The sequence below is a fragment of the Rana temporaria genome, chromosome 5, assembly GCF_905171775.1.
Source record: "Rana temporaria chromosome 5, aRanTem1.1, whole genome shotgun sequence".
Taxonomy (NCBI): Eukaryota; Metazoa; Chordata; class Amphibia; order Anura; family Ranidae; genus Rana; species Rana temporaria.
The window spans coordinates 398492350-398512094 of NC_053493.1; the positions used below are offsets into that span (position 1 = coordinate 398492350).

At 45.2% G+C, this 19745-nt stretch overlaps 1 protein-coding gene across 2 annotated transcripts in view; it reads right to left on the reverse strand.

The window, feature by feature from the left end:
- Positions 1-979: 979 nt before the first annotated feature.
- Positions 980-19745, reverse strand: part of ADCY8 (adenylate cyclase 8) — a 387999-nt gene continuing 369233 nt past the window's right edge. For both annotated transcript variants that reach the window (XM_040354976.1, XM_040354977.1), the window contains 2 exons: positions 11303-11417; positions 980-1554 (listed from right to left, as the gene is read on the reverse strand). In XM_040354976.1, coding sequence (XP_040210910.1) covers positions 1067-1554; positions 11303-11417 — 603 coding nt within the window. In that variant the 3' untranslated portion in view covers positions 980-1066. The remainder of the gene's footprint in view (positions 1555-11302; positions 11418-19745) is intronic.

The following is a 19745-nucleotide window of genomic DNA, read 5'->3' on the forward strand; positions in this document are numbered from 1 at the left end:
ATGGGGGGGACCTCTAATGTGATGGGGAGCTCTGATTTGATGGGGGAACCACTGATGTGATGGGGGGTCCAATGTGATGGGGAACCTCCTATGTGAAGGGAGGAATCTGATGTGATGGGGAAGCTCTAAAGTGAAGGGAGGACTCTGGTGTGATGGGGGGCATCTCATGGGGTTGGGAAATCCTCTAATGTGATGGGGGAACCTCTGATGTGATGGAGAGTTTCTGATGTGATGGGGAGCTCTGATTTGATGGGGGAGAACTCTGATGTGAAGGGAGAACTCTGATGTGATGGAGGGCATTTCATGTGAATGAATGAATGAATGAATGACTTGTATAGCGCTACTCATGCGAACTGAATCGCCTCTGGGCGCTTTTTCCAGCCAGTGTCTGCTTGGCTGGTGCGGTCATTTTACCCCGTAGGATCGTGACACGCTTGGGACACACAGTCATACACACAGATTGATGTGATTGATGAACCTCTGGTGTGAAGGGAGGACTCTGATGTGATGGAGGCATCTGATGTGATGGGGGAAACTCTGATGTGATGGGTGAACCTCTGATGTAATGGGGGGCCTCAGATGTAACGAAGGAACCTCTGATGTTAAGGGAAGCTTAATTTCATAGAGTCACTTGGTAGATGTGTGCATCGTCTCAATCTCAGGTTTCCCACCGATAGGTAGAATTTACAATAGACTGGGATACCTTGGGATGTTTCATACTTTTCAATATTATTGCAACAGAAGAAAGGAGAAACAGTGCTTTAGAAAAAATGAAGACCCTGGTCCCACAGGTTGAGGGGTTTTCAAGCAGTCAAACAAACCTCTTCTGTTATAAAAAAAAATCCTTACGTAGTGCCATGCATCACAAAGAGTATACAGTACCTGGCTTTGTTGTGTAATGTCCACCTTTTGTTTGTTTTTTACATATTTTTAATGAGTTTATGATAAAAATAGGAAAACAAAAAAACACAAACTTTTTGTAAAAAAATTATAAGTCTTTATTTGTGTATTTATATATAAAAGAAATACAAAAAATGAACTCAAAGAAAAAAAAAAAGATGGTGTTTTATGGCAATTCGGGTTTATCAGCTCCATCTGTTTGCGTAACAGCCTCCGAACCACTGGAGGCCAATAGTGTCCGCCGGTTATAATGTCCCTTCATGATGGCGGAATTGTTATTTTCATTAAGGATCTGTTTCTGTTTCTGCCGATTAAGAGACTGGACAAGTCCTAGTACGACAGCAGCTAGAGAGTATTGTCCGGTGATTATTTTTGGCTGTGATATTAACGGATTTGGCTGTACTCTTCCTAGAAGAAAATAAGTTTTGATTTTTCCTTCTTGCTCGCTTATGCCTTTGACATAGATCTCTCCCCGGTACTCGAACGCAAAGCCGCGGTCCTTCAAGACGTGATACGTTTCTTCAGGCACTTGTATTCTGCCGCTAACGCCCGTGCTGTCCATCCTGCTAGCCAGGTTGACTGTCTTCCCCCAGATGTCGTACTGGGGCTTTTTTGCTCCGATGACGCCAGCAACAACCGATCCATGACTTATTCCTGAAAAAAAAAACGCAAAAGAAATTAAAATTTTGGCAAAATAATAAAAAAAACTCTTACAATTAAGGAGGAGCAAAATTTAATTTTATGCAAAAGTAAGTGGCAAATTGACCTCTAATTGTATCATGCTCAATGATTTGGTGAAATTTGCGTTTTTAAAAAATACCTTAAAAAATACCTGCTGGATTTACACCTTAACTTAACCACTTAACCCCCGGACCATATTGCTGGTCAAAGACCAGAGCACTTTTTGCGATTCGGCACTGCTTTGCTTTAACCGACAATTGCGCGGTCGTGCGACGTGGCTCCCAAACAAAATTGGCGTCCTTTTTTCCCCACAAATAGAGCTTTGGTGGTATTTGATCACCTCTGCGGTGTTTAGTTTTTGCGCTATAAACAGAAATAGAGCGACAATTTTGAAAAAAAAAAATATTTTTTACTTTTTGCTATAATAAATATCCCCCAAAAATATATAAAAAAACATATTTTTTCCTCAATTTAGGCCGATACGTATTCTTCTACATATTTTTCGTAAAAAAAAAATCACAATAAGCGTTTATTGATTGGTTTGCGCAAAAGTTATAGCGTTTACAAAATAGGGGGTATTTTTATGGCATTTTCATTCATATTTTTTTTTACTAGTAATGGCGGCGATCAGCGATTTTTTTTCGGTACTGCGACATTATGGCGGACACTTCGGACACTTTTGACACATTTTTGGGACCATTGGCATTTTTATAGCGATCAGTGCTATAAAAATGCATTGGATTACTATAAAAATGCCACTGGTAGTGAAGGGGTTAACACTCGGGGGCGGGGAAGGGGTTAAGTATGTTCCCTGGGTGTGTTCTAACTGTAGGGGGGGTGGCCTCACTAGGGGAAATGACTGATCTTCTGTTCATATATTGTATGAACAGAAGATCAGCATTTCTCCCCCTGACAGGACCGGGAGCTGTGTGTTTACACACACAGCTCCCGTTCCTCGCTCTGTAACGAGCGATCGCGTGTGCCCCGCGGCGATCGCGCGCATGGGTGTCGGGGAGAGTCGCACGGGAGTCACGCACGCGCCCCTAGTGTCCTGCGCGAGAGCCGAGGTATAGCTACGTGCTCTCGCGCAGGGGAGCCGACCTGCCGCCATAAAACAATGGCGGCTGGTCGGCAAGCTGTTAACGAAACTTAAACTTTTGGCTTAAGCAAAGAGGTATACTATACAGCAGCCTTTCTCAACTATTTTCTCTTAGAGGAGGGGTCTCCAAACTTTCTAAGCAAAGGGCCAATTTACTGTCCTTCCGACATTAGGGGGGCTGGACTGTGGCCAATGGAATTAGAAAATGCCCCAGTGTCAATGGCCCATCGTTGGTTTTAATGGGAGGAATAGTGCCCCATTGTTGATATTAATGAGAAGAATAGTGCTCCATTATTGGTGTCAGTTGGTAAAATAGTGCCTCAATGGCCAGCTAAAGGCACGTGAAGGGCCCCGGGGCCACAGTTTGGAGACCACTTTCTTAGGGAAAAGTCATGTGTAATAGTGGAAATACCTGGCGCCCCCCGGTATGGTGAAACATGTGACCTCATCCTAGAATGAAGTGTTTGGACCTGAAGGGCAAATCACCGGACCTAAACACTGTACAGTAGAAAGGGAAGTCATTAAAGCGCTAGTAAACTTCTGAAAAGCAACAAAAAATAAATTCCTCCTGCAAGGTAACATCATAATGTGCATAGTATGCATACATACTAGCACATTATGAAAGACTTACTTTGAAACTAAGCCCTCCAGCGGCACGCTGTCACCACTGACTGGGCTTATATCTTCACCCGATCTTCCTTCTGAGTTTAAAGGCTCCGGCCGTTTGATTGGCCATGCCGTGACCACGCCACTCCCGTGACAGCCACGGCACAGAGCTCTGAAGTAACGGTATGAGTATGCATTTATTAAAAGTCAGCAGCTGCAGTATTTGTACCTCCGCTTTAAAGAGGGGACAAGCATGCTGACCTAGTTCTGAAAATGCTATTTGCAATGGCAGCTTTCACGTCTCCTATAAAAGGTGCAATCAGTAAATGCAGAGATTGGGCCAGATTCACGTAGGAGATACGACGGCGTATCTCCAGATACGCCGTCGTATCTCTGAGTCTGAGGCGTCGTATCTTGGCGCCTGATTCAAAGAATCAGATACACCAGAATTTTTCGAAGATACGACCAGCGTAAGTCGCCTACGCCGTCGTATCTTAACTGCATATTTCCGCTGGCCGCTAGGGGCGTGTACGCTGATTTACGCCTAGAATATGTAAATCAGCTAGATACGCCTATTCACGAACGTACGCCCAGCCGTCGCAGTACAGATACGCCGTTTACGTAAGACTTTTTCCGGCGTAAAGTTACCCCTGCTATACGAGGCGCAGCCAATGTTAAGTATGGATGTCGGGCCAGCGTCAAATTTTCCGTGGATTACGTTGTTTGCGTAAGTCGTTCGAGAATAGGGCTGTGCATTGGCTTTTTGCGGGTTAATTTGGAGCATGCGCACTGGGATACTTTCACAGACGGCGCATGCGCCATTCGTAAAAAGCGTCATTTACGTGGGGTCACAATAAATTAACCTAAAACACGCCCACATGTTCCATATTTGAATTAGGCAGGCTTACGCCGGCCTATTTACGCTACGCCGCCGCAACTTTGCTTTGAGAATACTGCACTTGCCTGTCAAAGTTGCGGAGGCGAGGCGTAAATACGATACGTTACGCCCGCTCACAAATACGCGCTCCCTACGTGAATCTGGCCCATTTAGGTAGATTCACACACATTTGCCTAACTTTAGGACGGCCTAGCCTAGCCTTTTTAGGCTACACCGCCGTAAATTAGTTAGGCTAGTAGTGATTTTCAAACCACTTACCTGCTAATCTACGGCGGCGTAGCCTAAAACGAGCGGGCGTAAGGGCGCCTAATTCAAATGACCGGGAGGGGGGCGTGTAGTATGGAAATGAGGCTTGACCTCACGTTTGACGTTTTTTTACAATGCGCATGCGTCGGGCGACTACATTTCCCAGGGCGCATTGCGACTAAGTACGCCGTACGGGCCTATTGATTTCCACTTGGACGTAAACGACGTAACTCCCGATTCGCGGACGACTTGCGCAAACGACGTAAAAAATTCGAACCTCGCGGCAGGAGCGGCGGCCATACTTAACACTGTTATTCCACTAGAGCATAGCTCTAACTTTAGGCGGCCTATCCCTTACGGAAACGACGTAAATCGACGGCGTAGGCCTGGCGTACGTTTGCGTTCGTTCGTGAATCGGCGTATCCCCTCATTTACATAATCTACGCCGGCCGCAATGGAAGCGCCATCTAGTGGTCAGCAAGCCGTCCTATCTTAGATATGTTTAAGTGTATCTCTGTTTGAGAATACACTTAAACATAGGTCGGCTTAGATTCAGAGTTAGGTCGGCTTATCTGTAGATAAGCCGGCCTAACTCTTTGTGAATCTACCTAATTGTCTCTATTTAGCCAGGCCACGATTTGCTATCTTGCTTTATGTATCCAGTGTAGTAGAAAAGTGAGCCTCTTACAAGGCGGCTGTGTGATGCATTTTGCTGACACCAGTATGAGTCACAATGTAAAGGTCCTGATCACAACGCACTGAACACTTGCTACATTTGTATACACCTCATTAATTCAGACTTATGACCTTCCCGGAGATTTGCTGATAGTTCAGTTAGTATGCGAGCCGCATCTCCGCCAGTCTCTGGAAGACCAATAGCCCCATAACATCTAAATTTGTTCTTTTTATTTTCCAATCATGAAGCTGTATTTGCTAAAGCATGAATCAACTATCTGGCAAAAAAAAAAAGCTTAATTTAATCACCTAGCAAAGGCTGAATTTCTGGGATTAACAGCAGATAGTATGTATGGAACTAGGGATATACGGTAACATTTCAGCATACCAAATGTGCTTGTAGAGGCTTATAGTGGTTGTAAACCTCAGAAATGAAATATGAACAAAGCATATCCCTCTATAGTGTGTTCTTGTCTCAGTTCAGAGTACTTATGCCGCGTTCAGACGATCGGACATTCCGACAACAAAACCGTGAACACAAGACCCTCATATGCATAATGGCTAAGGGACCAACAGTCCTGCACGTCCTCGAAGTCTTCTTCTGTCCTCTCTATCAGGCTTCCAATCACAGCGCCTGACGTTTCAGCCAATCAGGTGACAGGTAACAGACCCGAGCACCTGATTGGCTGAGAGGCGGTTCAGTGTTAGCATAGCAAATTCCTTCACTTTTCTAACACAACGCTGAGTAAACAGCACAGCATAGTGCCCGCTGTTCACCTTTTTGAGTGCCTATTAGAGCCTACGGCTATACCCCCGCCGCTGTAATTCAGGTGCCCGAAAAGGGGCCGGACACCTGAATAGGGGGTGTCAGCAGCAACCATAGATAGATTCATGCAATGCATGAATCTATCTATGTTGATAGAGCGATGCCAGGAGAGAGGGGGCGGCGCCATGCTCCCTTTATGGACACACCGCCACTGGATGCCAGCAAGACGGGCTAGGGCCCATTGTGAGGGCATCAGTGCTCAAGGATGATAGAGGTTCTGGGAGAAGAGAATGGTCTCTAATATCCTAGTGTTACGGGCAGCCCATTTGGCCCTTACAGCCCATGCTGCCAGGATCGAGGGGAGGTCCTAATGTAGATGGATAATGGGGCAGCAGTTGCAGTTGCCTACATTCAAAGAAGGGGGGCACTCACAGAAACACACTTTGAGGGCAAGTTGAGAAAATCGTGGCCTGGGCAGAATTACACCTGAAGAACAATTTGCAGGGCCGCCTCTAGGTGATCACATTATACCTTTCTGAGGCATTGCAAAGTGGATCCAGGTATCTTGTCTACGGTTGATTTGGGTAGGAAAGCTATCAGAGCCTCTGTTTCCACCTTACAATACATTTTTCTGTTTTGGCATCTACCCACCTTGTCAGCTACTTATTTATCACAGGTATAATGTCATGTTGGCGCCAGAAAAATTGTATCAAATACTTACCATAGTTTTGCATTCCTGGCGCCAATCCATGGCAGCATACAAACCCACCCTCGGTATGTAGATTATTACAGAGAATACTGGGGGAGTTAACTGTCTTTATTTTACGCTATTCATTGGTCCTGAGGTGGAGCTCTATCACGGGGCAGGAAAGGAAAATTATGCTTTGATGAAGGCTTCTTAGCCGAAACGCGTCAATGTATAACCTGTACCCGTGTACCCATGTATCCAATAAAGTACTTTTATTCAAGAGCATCTGAGTTGCCAGCCTTTTTTGATTCAAGAAAAGGAAAAATACTTTAAAGTGGAGGTTCACCCAAAAACCTTCACATACATCGCGCCACGATTTTCCGAAAGTAGCCGAACGTCGGTGCGCAGGCGCCGTATAGAGCCGCACCAACGTTCGGCTTCTTTCGGCTACTCGTGACGCGATGTATGCGACCGTCAGAAGCCTGTCAATCAAATAGGAACGCCCAGTCCCGAAGACCATACCCGGAAGCGGCGGAGAAGATCGCTCTCTAAAACGGTAAGTACTGCTTCGATTTTAAAAAAACTACCCGATTCCCCTTGACAAAATGAGCATGAATCTAATGTTAAAAAAAAAAATTCGGGGGGAAATCCCGCTTTAAGTATTTGATACAATTTTCATTCTATTTTTTATTGTGGATTGAGAAATTGGGGTTATAACTCCTATCAGATTTTTTTTATTTTTTTTTTGCTATCTGTGTTCCACTGGGGAGATTTCCCTTTACTTCCTGTCCCATAGCCAAACAGGAAGTAATTGAAAATCCCTCCAAAGTGAGGGAATTTTCTGTTTGTCACTTGGATCACCAAAACCAATGACCTCAAAACCAATGATAAATTGGACAAATATAGAGGGTGAATCTCCTTAATGGGGGCACAGACAGCAATAAAACCTTATAGGTGTTCTAATCCCTCTCCACTATACCCAAAATAAAAAAATTAAAAAGTTTTGCCTTTAGTTATACGTTAAGTTACAACGTTTGCAATGGATTTAAGTCTGAATGAACGTACTAGGCAAAAATAAACACCAGACATAAAGAGTGACTTAGCAGTTTTCTCTGGATCAATATAAGCTGTACGTCCCCTGTTGGAAAACACATTGGGCCGGATTCAGAAAAGAGATACGCCGGCGTATCTCCTGATACGCCGTCGTATCTCTGAGTCCGGCCGTCGTATCTATGCGCCTGATTCATAGAATCAGGTTACGCATAGATCTCCCTAAGATCCGCCAGGTGTAAGTGACTTACACAGTCGGATCTTAGATTGCAATTCCAGGCCGGCCGCTAGGTGGCGCATCTGTATTATTACGCGAGGAATATGCAAATGAGGAGTTACGCCGATTCAGAAACGAACGACCGCCCGGCGCTTTTTTCTTACGTCGTTTGCGTTCGGCTTTTTCCGGCATATAGTTACCCCTGCTATATGAGGCGTAGCTAATGTTAAGTATGGCGATTTGCCAACGTCATTTGGAGCATGCGCACTGGGATTAAGTCGCGGCCGGCGCATGCGCAGTTCGTTCGGCGTGGGGACGCGCCTAATTTAAATGTTACACGCCTCCTACCAGCGGAATTTGAATTCCGCCGGGGGATTTACGTTACGCCGGCTCAACTTTACAGGCAAGTGCTTTGTGAATAAAGCACTTGCCTGAAAAAGTTGCGCCAGCGTAACGTAAAGGAGATAGGTTACGCGGATCTAAAGATCCGCTCACCTATCTGAATCTAGCCCAGACTCAATAGAATATATTCCACTATATCAATCGTAGCAACATTTGGTAGTCTGGTCATAATGGCTTTGAACAGTCAATTAAAGTGGTTGTGGCTCAGACTACCTTTGACATCCTAGGGAATGACAGCGAGAGACAGAGTTAGGTGTGGCCTAATTGTGCCAACAATGCGGGGAGCTTTAAGGCGTATGGTTAAATAAAACCTGAGCCTTATTGACATTATATTAAATTTCTTGTACAAAGGAACACATTATATTAAATTTCGAAGCACCCTTGGAAACCCAAAGAAGAAGAGTAAGGCCAACATTGTTGCCCACAAGTAATATGGCGGCCAGCGGTGTACAGCACTGGCAGCACTGCACACCAGCAAATTTCTAAAGCAGCCTTGCATAGCTCCCAACTGTCCCTGATTTCGAGGGACTGTCCCTGATTTGGAGCAATGTCCCTCTGTCCCTTTTTCCTCCTCATTTGTCCCTCATTGTGGTCAGATCTATATAGATGTATATAAAATGCACTTTTTATCTATCAAAAAGTAATTTCCAACGCAGAACATTTCATCTGTTTTCTAAATTGCTTCATTTGTAAATTCCAAAAGCCAATACTGTATAAAGGAATAGTAGTGGTAAAAAAAGCACTTGTGGGTTTAACCAATCTTGTTTTTTGTACAACTCTCCTTAGAATCACTTTCAAGGCACTCTGCCTAATGCATAAGTGTATTCAAGGCAACGCCCCCCAATATCTATGTGAAAAAATAAAAGCCCATAACCCCAATCACATTCTGCGATCCACTAATCAAAACCTACTCCAGATACCTAAAGCCAGATACAAGTCCAAAGGAGATCGAAGATTTGCAGTCCAGGGACCTCGTCTGTGGAATGCTCTACCAACCACTATCCGGAGTCGGACCACTTGGCCTTCAGGAGAAAGATTAAAACCCATGTCTTCTGAGGTCAAGGGGTTCCTTACCCATGGAATGGATATAGCGCCCAGAGGCGATTCAGTTCGCATGTGTTGCGCTTTACAAGTTTCTCACTCACTCACTTTAAGGGGGCGTGGCAAGGGTGTGTGTCCTATGCCTACATACTGTTTCTGATAGATGTCCCTCATTTCCATCTCAAAAGGTTGGTAGGAGGTATGGCCTTGGGTTCCGAGAGAGATACCAAGCAGAAGATCAGAGGTCACCTGGGTGCCTAACACTAGGTACACTTCTGGAGTTGACACCAGTAAGAGGGTTAATTGTAGCCCTGACCAGTTTACTCCTGGAGGAGGGTACACTGACAGGTAAGTATGCCATAATCTGCAAGTATGCTGTGCAGAACAGTCCTTCTTTAGGTGCAACAACCCAACTACCTCCTCAGCATGCAATGGCTGAAAGATTTTGAACTGGGAACAAAAAACACTGTAATGCCACCTACACACGCTCAGAATTTCCAACGATGGGAGCTTTTTGTCGGAAATTCTGACCGCGTGTAGGCTCCATCTGACATTTTCTGTCTGAATTTCCGACAACAAAAATTTGAGAGCTGGTTCTTAAATTTTCCGACAACAAAATCCGTTCTCGTAAATCCCGATTGTGTGTGGACAATTCCGACGCACAAACTTCCACGCATGCTCTGAATCAAGTACGAGACGGAAGCCCTCGGTCTGGTAAAACTAGCGTTCGTAATGGAGATAGCACATTGGTCACGCTGTAACGGATTGAAAAGCAAATCGTCTCTCACCAAACTTCTACTAACACGACTGGTATTGAACTTCCCTTTAACCACTTAAGCCCCGGACCTTTAGGCAGCTAAATGCCCAGGCCAGTTTTTGCGATTCGGCACTGCTTTGCTTTAACTGACAATTGCGCAGTCATGCGACGTGGCTCCCAAACAAAATTGGCGTCCTTTTTTCCCCACAAATAGAGCTTTCTTTTGGTGGTATTTGATCACCTCTGCGGTTTAAATTTTTTGCGCTATAAACAAAAATAGAGCGACAATTTTGAAAAAAAATCAATATTTTTTACTTTTTGCTATAATAAATATCCCCCAAAAACATATATAAAACATTTTTTTCCCTCAGTTTAGGCCGATACGTATTCTTCTACCTATTTTTGGTAAAAAAAATCGCAATAAGCGTTTATCGATTGGTTTGCGCAAAATTTATAGCGTTTAGAAAATAGGGGATAGTTTTATTGCATTTTTATTATTATTTTTTTGTTACTACTAATGGCGGCGATCAGCGATTTTTTTCGTGACTGCGACATTATGGCGGACACTTCGGACAATTTTGACACATTTTTGGGACCATTGTCATTTTCACAGCAAAAAATGCATTTAAATTGCATTGTTTATTGTGAAAATGACAGTTGCAGTTTGGGAGTTAACCACAGGGGGCGCTGAAGGAGTTTTGCTTCACCTAGTGTGTGTTTACAACTGTAGGGGGGTGTGGCTGTAGGTGTGACGTCATCGATTGTGTCTTCCCTATAAAAGGGATGACACGATCGATGCAGCCGCCACAGTGAAGCACGGGGAAGCCCCGTTCTTCAGCTCCGGGGAACGATCGCGAGGGGGGCGGATAGAAACGAATAGCCGCGCCCTCATCCCGGATCGCTCCCCGCGGGTTTCCGACCACCGCATGTAGCGGGGGGGTCCCGATCGGACCCCCCACACGCGGAAAGGCGGGGATGTACATGTACGCCCATATGCCTGTACGTGCCATTCTGTGGACGTACATATACATGCGGCGGTCGTTAAGCGGTTAATAGTGCCGTCGTACGTGTTGTACGTGACCGCGTTCTTGGCGTTCGGAATTTCGGACAACATTTATGCGACCGTGTGTATGCAACACAAGTTTGAGCGAACATCCGTCGGAAAAAAATCCATGGTTTTGTTGTCGGAATGTCCGATCGTCTGTACGTGGCATTAGGAATATTTCCTTGCTGCTCTCTATCTTGTTTGTTTGGTTTATCTGTCTATTACACTTACCAATGCGTAGCTCGAAGTTGTTGAAGGAATGCTTGTTGATCTCTTGGATGCTTTCATTCAGCGCGATGGAGAAATCAGCCACAGCACACAAATGACCCCATTTGTCTTCACATTGCTGCATAATACAAAATTACAAACATTAGTCATGCTCGGCTGCAGTTTCTTTCATTTGTGTTGTGTTTTTTTTTTGTTAACCTTCAATAACATTCTGTATGCATGCTTAGAGTGTACAACCTATCAGCCGAATGGGTAATATTGACATCATTTTAATGCTGACATTTAATGTCTTCTCCTGCTAGATATAACCTTATAGTTGCCGAAACCCTCATTTTTTTTTCTGAGCCAGGTAATATTCACTCCACTAATTTGAACATTGTTCTAGTGACCTCTACGGTCTTACCTTAAAGGGGTTGTAAAGGTAAATATTTTTTCCCTAAATAGCTTCCTTTACCTTAGTGCAGTCCTCCTTCACTTACCTCATCCTTCCATTTTGCTTTTAAATGTCCCTATTTCTTCTGAGAAATCCTCACTTACTGTTCTTCTGTCTGTAACTCCACACAGTAATGCAAGGCTTTCTACCTGGTGTGGAGTGTCGTGCTCGCCCCTCCCTTGAGGGGGGGAGCAGGAGAGTCAGGACGCTCTCTACGTTGCAGATAGAGGAAGGAGCTGTGTGTTAGTGGGTGTCCTGACTCTCCTGCTTGCCCCCTCCCCCTCAAGGGAGGGGGCGAGCACGACACTCCACACCAGGGAGAAAGCTCTACATTACTGTGTGGAGTTACAGACAGAAGAACAGGAAGTGAGGATTTCTCAGAAGAAATAAGGACATTTAAAAGCAAAATCAAAGGATGAGGTAAGTGAAGGAGGACTGCACTAAGGTAAAGCTACTTTAGGGATTTTTTTTTACCTTTACAACCCCTTTAAGTAGATGTAAACCCTAACCTGATGTCCACTTAGTCAGGGCACTGTATGACATAAACCAGGGGTGGACAAAGGAGAAAAGGGTGGGACTTTATATGAAGCAGCATCCCAGGAGATGACACGTTTGATATAAAATCTGGTAATACCCTAATATAATGGAACTATGAGCATACAAAAAAGCATTGCATAACAACAATTGGCAGCCAATGATTTAATGTTAAATAATTACAACAATAATGATAACTAGAAAATGTATTTCCAGCAGAAAATGCGAGGAAATGCTGAATTGCTAAAGCTAACTGGATGAATAGCTTAAATCCGTAAGAAAAAGTTGAAGAAGTGAGAATAGTTGGAAAAGTAGGAATGATTTTAAAATCAACATGAATTTCATTAAAAGAGCTTTTCTTTTCTTTGTAGATTATCTACTTGAGGCTTCATTTCCATGGACGTTTTTACGGCCACTTTTCTGAGCGTTTTTTTGCAGCTTAAAAACAGCTCTCCATGTTAGTCTATGGCCTCATGCCCACCATGACGTTTTTTGAGCTGTAGATGGCTGAGACGTTTTTAAGCTGCAAAAAAAAAAAAAACAGGACCAGTGCGTTCTGAAGCTCCAGCTTTAGAGCTGTAAAAACGGCAGATGCTAAAAACGCTCAAAAACGCGCAAAAACGCTGCTGCAGCGTTTTTGAGCTCCAGCTAAAAAAAAATCCAAAAATCAAAAAATTCCAAAAAAAAAAACATGGACAGGCGTTTTTAAGCTGTAAAAAAGGTGGCTGTAAAAACGTCCATGGAAATGAAGCCTGATTGTTACATTTCTACAACTGGCTACAAAGATATGACAGTTGTCCATTGTGGACAGCACAAAAGTCAAGGAAGCTGACTCTCTTGTATCTGTTGTTCCTCGATGAAGAGCTCTTTTTTTGATTGTTACATTTGCATCAACTGTCTACATGCTACAAGGACAGAGCGCTATGGAAGTTGATTATTGTGGCGAGAACAGAACAGACTCCCCCTTTTTTTTCCAATTGCTGGAAAGCACCTGAGCCCACCGAGATAGCACATCCATTCCTGCACAGCGCGGATTATGCTGCTGCTACAGCTGTGATATGATGAGACCTCGACTATCTGATGCTGCTGCCTGATTGCCCACAGTACAAGGACTATATAGGACTGGTTTAGATAAACAGCAATTACTGGCTAAAATACCTGCAGCATAAGTTCGAGCTTATTGTGCTATAGACAGCGTTGTCTTATTTAAAGCGGTATTAAACCCAAAACCAAAAATGTTATATATTGCAGCTTGCCAATCATTAGATTACCAAACTGATAAGAGGCATGGAGGAGCTCAGCTATGAGGAAAGATTGGAGGAACTGAATTTATTCACTCCTGAGAAGAGGAGAATAAGGGGGGAAATGATCAACATGTACAAATATATAAGAGGTCCATACAGTGAACTTGGTGTTGAGTTATTCACTTTACGGTCAACACTGAGGACAAGGGGGCACTATCTACGTCTAGGAGGAAAAGAGATTTCCCCTCCAAATACGGAAAGGTTTCTTCGCAGTAAGAGCTGTGAAAATGTGGAACAGACTCCCTCCAGAGGTGGTTCTGGCCAGCTCAGTAGATTGCTTTAAGAAAGGCCTGGATTATTTCCTAAATGTACATAATATAACTGAGTACTAACATTTATAGGTATAGTTGATCCAGGGAAAATCCGATTGCCTCTCGGGGGGATCAGGAAGGAATTTTTTCCCCTGCTCCAGCAAATTGGATCATGCTCTACTGGGGTTTTTTGCCTTCCTCTGGATCAACTGTGGGTATGGAGTTGGGTGTATGGGATTGCATTGTGTTTTTTATTTTGTTTGTTTATTTATTTTGTTTTTTTTATTTTTTTGTGGTTGAACTGGATGGACTTGTGTCTTTTTTCAACCTGACTAACTATGTAACTATGTAACTATTAGATGTGGTGGCTGAATGTTTTTTCTTTTTGGGGGCGTTTCCCCCTCTGTTTTTACCTAGTGATCTGGCCAGTAAAACACCTCCTGTATTTACAGCGTCCCTACTTTGGATCAATGAGCACAGGGGGTTCCTTTGCACAGTAACATTGTTGGGGGGCTGCTAGTGTTGGACTAGCAGATTGAAATACACTAACAAATTGAAGCTGAACTCCAGCTAATACTTTCTACTGCAAACGGATTTTTTTCCTTTTGGGATAAAGATTTCACATGAGATGACATACCGTATTTATCTGCGTATACCGCGCACTTTTTTCCCCTTAAAATCAGGGGGAAATCATGCGTGCGCGATATTCGCCGATCCCCGCTGTCTCTCCGAGAGCCGAGCCGAGTGTACTGCGCACTCGGCTCGGCTCCGCCCGCAGTTACGCGAGTGGAGCCAAGAGAAGCTCGTTTTTGGATTTTGGCGCGAGCCGAGAGGAGCCGGATTTCCTGTGTGTTTGGCTCCTCTCAGCTCGCGCAAAAATCCAAAAACGAACACCGGACACGCTCACCTGGATGGAGGCCGCAGACAGGCACGCTGGACGGAGACGGACACCTGGATGGAGGCCGCAGACGGACACCTCCAAAGCCGCAGACAGACCCCGCGCAAGGAAGCAAGGAAGCCGCAGACGGACACCCACAAGGCCGCAGACGGTTGCCGATGGACGCAGGGCAAAAATGTAAGTTTTCCTTTTTTTCCTTTTTGACCTTGCTAAGCTTGGGGTGCGCGTTATACGCCGGGGCGCGGTATACCCCGATAAATACGGTAATTATATTATTTCAATCAAGTTAATTTCTCAATTACTTGTTGTCAAATAGCTGCCATGAAGCTATGATTATGACATAACTTATCCTACAAACCGCTAGGTTAGCTATTTTCATTTACATTAATAAGAGTTATGCCGGGTACACACGACCGTTTTTCATGACGTGAAAAATTACATTTTTTTTAACCACTTGTCCACCGGGCCTATTTTGGCACTTCTCTCCTTCATGTAAAAATCAAATTTTTTTTGCTAGAAAATTTATCAGAACCCCCAAACATTATATATATATATATTTTTTAGAAGACACCCTAGGGAATAAAATGGCGGTCGTTGCAACTTTTTTTCTCGCGCGGTATTTGTGCAATAATTTTTTGGCGAAGAAAAATGTTTTCATGAATTAAAAAATAACAAAACAGTAAAGTTAGCCCAATTTTGTATAATGTGAAAGATGATGTTACACCGAGTAAATAGATACCTAACATGTCACGTTTTAAAATTGCACACACTCATGGAATGGCGCCAAACTTCGATACTTAAAAATCTCCATAGGTGACGCTTTACATTTTTTTTACAGGTTACTATTTTCGAGTTACAGAGAAGGTCTAGTGCTAGAATTGTTACACACGATCTAACGCACGCGACGATACCTCACATGTGGGGTTTGAACGGCGTTTACATATGTGGGCGGGACTTACATGCATGTTCGCTTCTGAGCGCGAGCTACCGGGGACAGGGCGTTTAAAAATAAAAAATTACAGTTTTATTTTACTTAATTTTTTCAATTTTTCAATTTTTTTTTGATCACTTTTATTCCTATTACAAGGAATGTAAACATCCCTTGTAATAGGAATCACTGTGACTTTATGGAGAGATGCGGGGTCAATAAGACCCCACATCTCTCCTCCGGGCTTACAAGCATGAGATTGTAAAAAAAAAAAAAAAATCACCGATCTCATGCCGACAGCCACGATTTGTTAACTTCCGGGTACCCGGGCGTGACGTCATAACATCACGACCGGGCCTCCGAAGGTCATAGAGATGATTGGTGACCCTCTGGTCACCAGTCATCTCTATGCTTCCCAGCCAGCGCCAGCCGATTCGTTCTCCGGGCCCCCGATGGCACAGGAGAGCCCAGAGAAGCGCCGGATGGCGGCGGGAGGGGGGGGATGTCCCCTCCCGCTGCCTATAAGAACAATTAAGTGGCGGAACTGCCGCTTTGATCATTCTTACTGTGCAGAGAATCGCCGGCAGAAGACGGTAATATCTGAATGATGCCTGTAGCTGCAGGCATCATTCAGACATCACTGCACAAAGTCAAGGACGTGTCCTCGGGGGCAAGTGGTTAAATGTCATTAAAAACGATCGTGTGTAGGCTCCAGAGCATTTTTAATGACGTGAAAAATGGGCATTAAAAATTTAGAACATGCTCTATTTTTCCGCGTCGTGAAAAACGGACGAGTGTAGGCTTTAACGACGTGAAAAAAACGCGTATGCTCAGAAGCAAGTTATGAGACGGGAGCGCTCGTTCTGGTAAAACTACCATTCGTGATGGAGATAGCACATTTGTCACGCTGTAACAGACAGAAAAGCAGGAATCGTCTCTCACCAAACTTTTACTAACACGGAATCAGCAAAAGCAGCCCCAAGGGTGACGCCATCCGAATGGAACTTCCCCTTTATAGTGCCGTCGTACGTGTTGTACGTCACCGCGCTTTGCTAGAGCATTTTTTTTTCACGATCGTGTGTAGGCAAGGCAGGTTTGACAAGAATCATGTTGAAAAAAAAAAAGATTTTCCTCTGTCTGCAGAAACGGAGCATAGCGGACACCGATGAGATCGGATGTCAGTGGATGTTCATCCGCTGACATCCGCAATCCTATAGGGCAGGGCCGTCTTAATAGCATCATGGGCCCCTGGGCAAAGTAATGCTCTGGGGCCCCTACAATGGAGACAGTGCAGGTAAACAGACATCAAGTAGGTAGGAGGCAGACAAGCGGAGCTTCCCGTTTTGGGTGGAGCTCCGCATTAGTACATGAACAATCATTCTGTACAGCAAAGAAACAGTGGGGAAAATACTACATACATAAAGTAACAAAGCTGTCCTGTGCATATAATAGATCTGCTAGACTGATGCCTCCCCAGCTCTATGGCCCCTCTATATGGACTAGATATCCCCCCAGCACTCGGACTCCTCTACACCCCAGATATCACCCCAGCATACTGACCCCTCTACACCCCAGCTATCCCCCCAGCACTCTGACCCCTCTACACCCCAGATATCCCCCCAGCATACTGACCCCTCTACACCCCAAATATCACCCCAGCATACTGACCCCTCTACACCCCAGATATCACCCCAGCATACTGACCCCTCTACACCCCAGCTATCCCCCCAGCACTCTGACCCCTCTACACCCCAGATATCCCCCCAGCATACTGACCCCTCTACACCCCAAATATCACCCCAGCATACTGACCCCTCTACACCCCAGATATCACCCCAGCATACTGACCCCTCTACACCCCAAATATCACCCCAGCATACTGACCCCTCTACACCCCAGATATCCCCCCAGCATACTGACCCCTCTACACCCCAGCTATCCCCCCAGCACTCTGACCCCTCTACACCCCAGATATCCCCCCAGCATACTGACCCCTCTACACCCCAAATATCACCCCAACATACTGACCCCTCTACACCCCAGATATCACCCCAGCATACTGACCCCTCTACACCCCAGATATCCCCCCAGCACTCTGGCCCATCTACACCCCAGATATCCCCCCAGCACTCTGACCCCTCTACACACCAGATATCCCACCAGCACTCTGACCCCTCTACACACCAGATATCCCCCCAGCACTGTAACCATAAGATACCCTTTGTATTGTGACCCCACTACATCCCTTATACCCCCTACACTGTGGCCTCTCTACATCCCTTCCTTTGAGTCCCGAGCATTCAAGCTGCATGGGGTGGGGTCAGAGCATCTCTGGCGCTCCGCCCCTGCCCCTCCCTGCTGGCTGTGAAATAATACGTATCATTCTGCACAGCACAGCACACCAATGCCACCCCTGTGTATCCATCACTCTCAGTGCCATCATGGGGCCCCCCAATTTCAGGGCAGTGTGGGCTCAAGGACCAGCTGCTTTGGGGAAAGTGCAGGGGCCCCCATGCAGCTGTGGACCCTGGGCAGTGCCCAGGTGTGCCCTCTCATTAAGACAGCCCTGCCATAGGGATACATGTATGTTCATTTTTCATCCGTTTTTCAGCCAACATTCACCAAATCACATGGTTTTTCAGCTCTTTACCGCCACCCTTTGGGCAACTTCTGCTATTGTTGTCTGATCTTTAGCATTGGTTCGGAGCATCGTGTTTGTACTTTGGACTTTTGTCTGATGGACTTGTGTACACATGATGCTCCATCGGACATTTGTTGTTGGAAAATTTGAGAGCATGCACAGCGAACAATTGTCCGATGGAGCATACAGGCGGTCAGATTGTCCGATAAAACACATCTGCGTTGTTGTTAAAAAGTCCAATCGTGTGTATGGACATTTAGACATGCCTTGGGCCATGTTCAGCCCAATAGACATGCCTTGGGCCATGTTCAGCCCAATAGACATGCCTTGGGCCATATTTAGCCCAATAGACATTCCTTGGGCCATGTTCAGCCCAATAGCCATGCCTTGGGCCGTGTTCAGCCCAATAGCCATGCCTTGGGCCATGTTCAGCCCAATAGACATGCCTTGGGCCATGTTCAGCCCAATAGACATGCCTTGGGCCATGTTCAGCCCAATAGACATGCCTTGGGCCATGTTCAGCCCAATAGACATGCCTTGGGCCGTGTTCAGCCCAATAGACATGCCTTGGGCCGTGTTCAGCCCAATAGACATGCCTTGGGCCGTGTTCAGCCCAATAGACATGCCTTGTGCCGTGTTCAGCCCAATAGACATGCCTTGGGCCGTGTTCAGCCCAATAGACATGCCTTGGGCCATGTTCAGCCCAATAGCCATGGTTTGAATGCACCCTTTAAAGCCATTGCAACCTAAAAGTCATCACAACTGAGATGAAAAATGAGAAACATAAAAATGTGTGACTGGTGCCCACACCAACCACAGTCCATGTTACATTGTTGTATTGTTACCTAAGCCTAGGGTGACCACATTTCCAAACTACCATTCAGGTATACCCTCCCTTCCCAAAAATCAGCTTGTGCTATAACGAATCACAGCACAGTGATTGGACAGAAGAGGCAGGATTTATGACTTCTCCAATCACAAGCAGGGATTGCGCTCGTCCAGGCATTCCCGGCCAGGACAAGTACTGTCAGTGAGTAAAGCGGTGATTTGACGGCCTTTTTTAGGGGCATCAGATTGCCCTGGGGGCGAGGTGGCTGTGTCAGTTTCATTCCGGGACACTGTATTGTCATGGAATGATCCTGCAAAATGCGGGACTGTCCCGGGCAATCCGGGACATGTGGTCACCCTACCTAAGCCCAATGCTGGTAAAAGACTGGTTCAATGGACAACAGCTCAGTTTTAAATGTATTGAGAAATCAGACAAAATGTACGTCTGATCTGCGGAAAGTGGAGTTCATGAAGGTAACAGTAACCAGCTTTTTATGGGCAACAAACGCCGCTGTGCCATTAGTTTTCATACATCAGAGTCTCAGGACTGCCTGATGAGCACAAGGAGAAACATTGTACAAACTACGGAAAGTAGAACTCACAAAAGCATCTTCTTGAAAGGCCGTGTG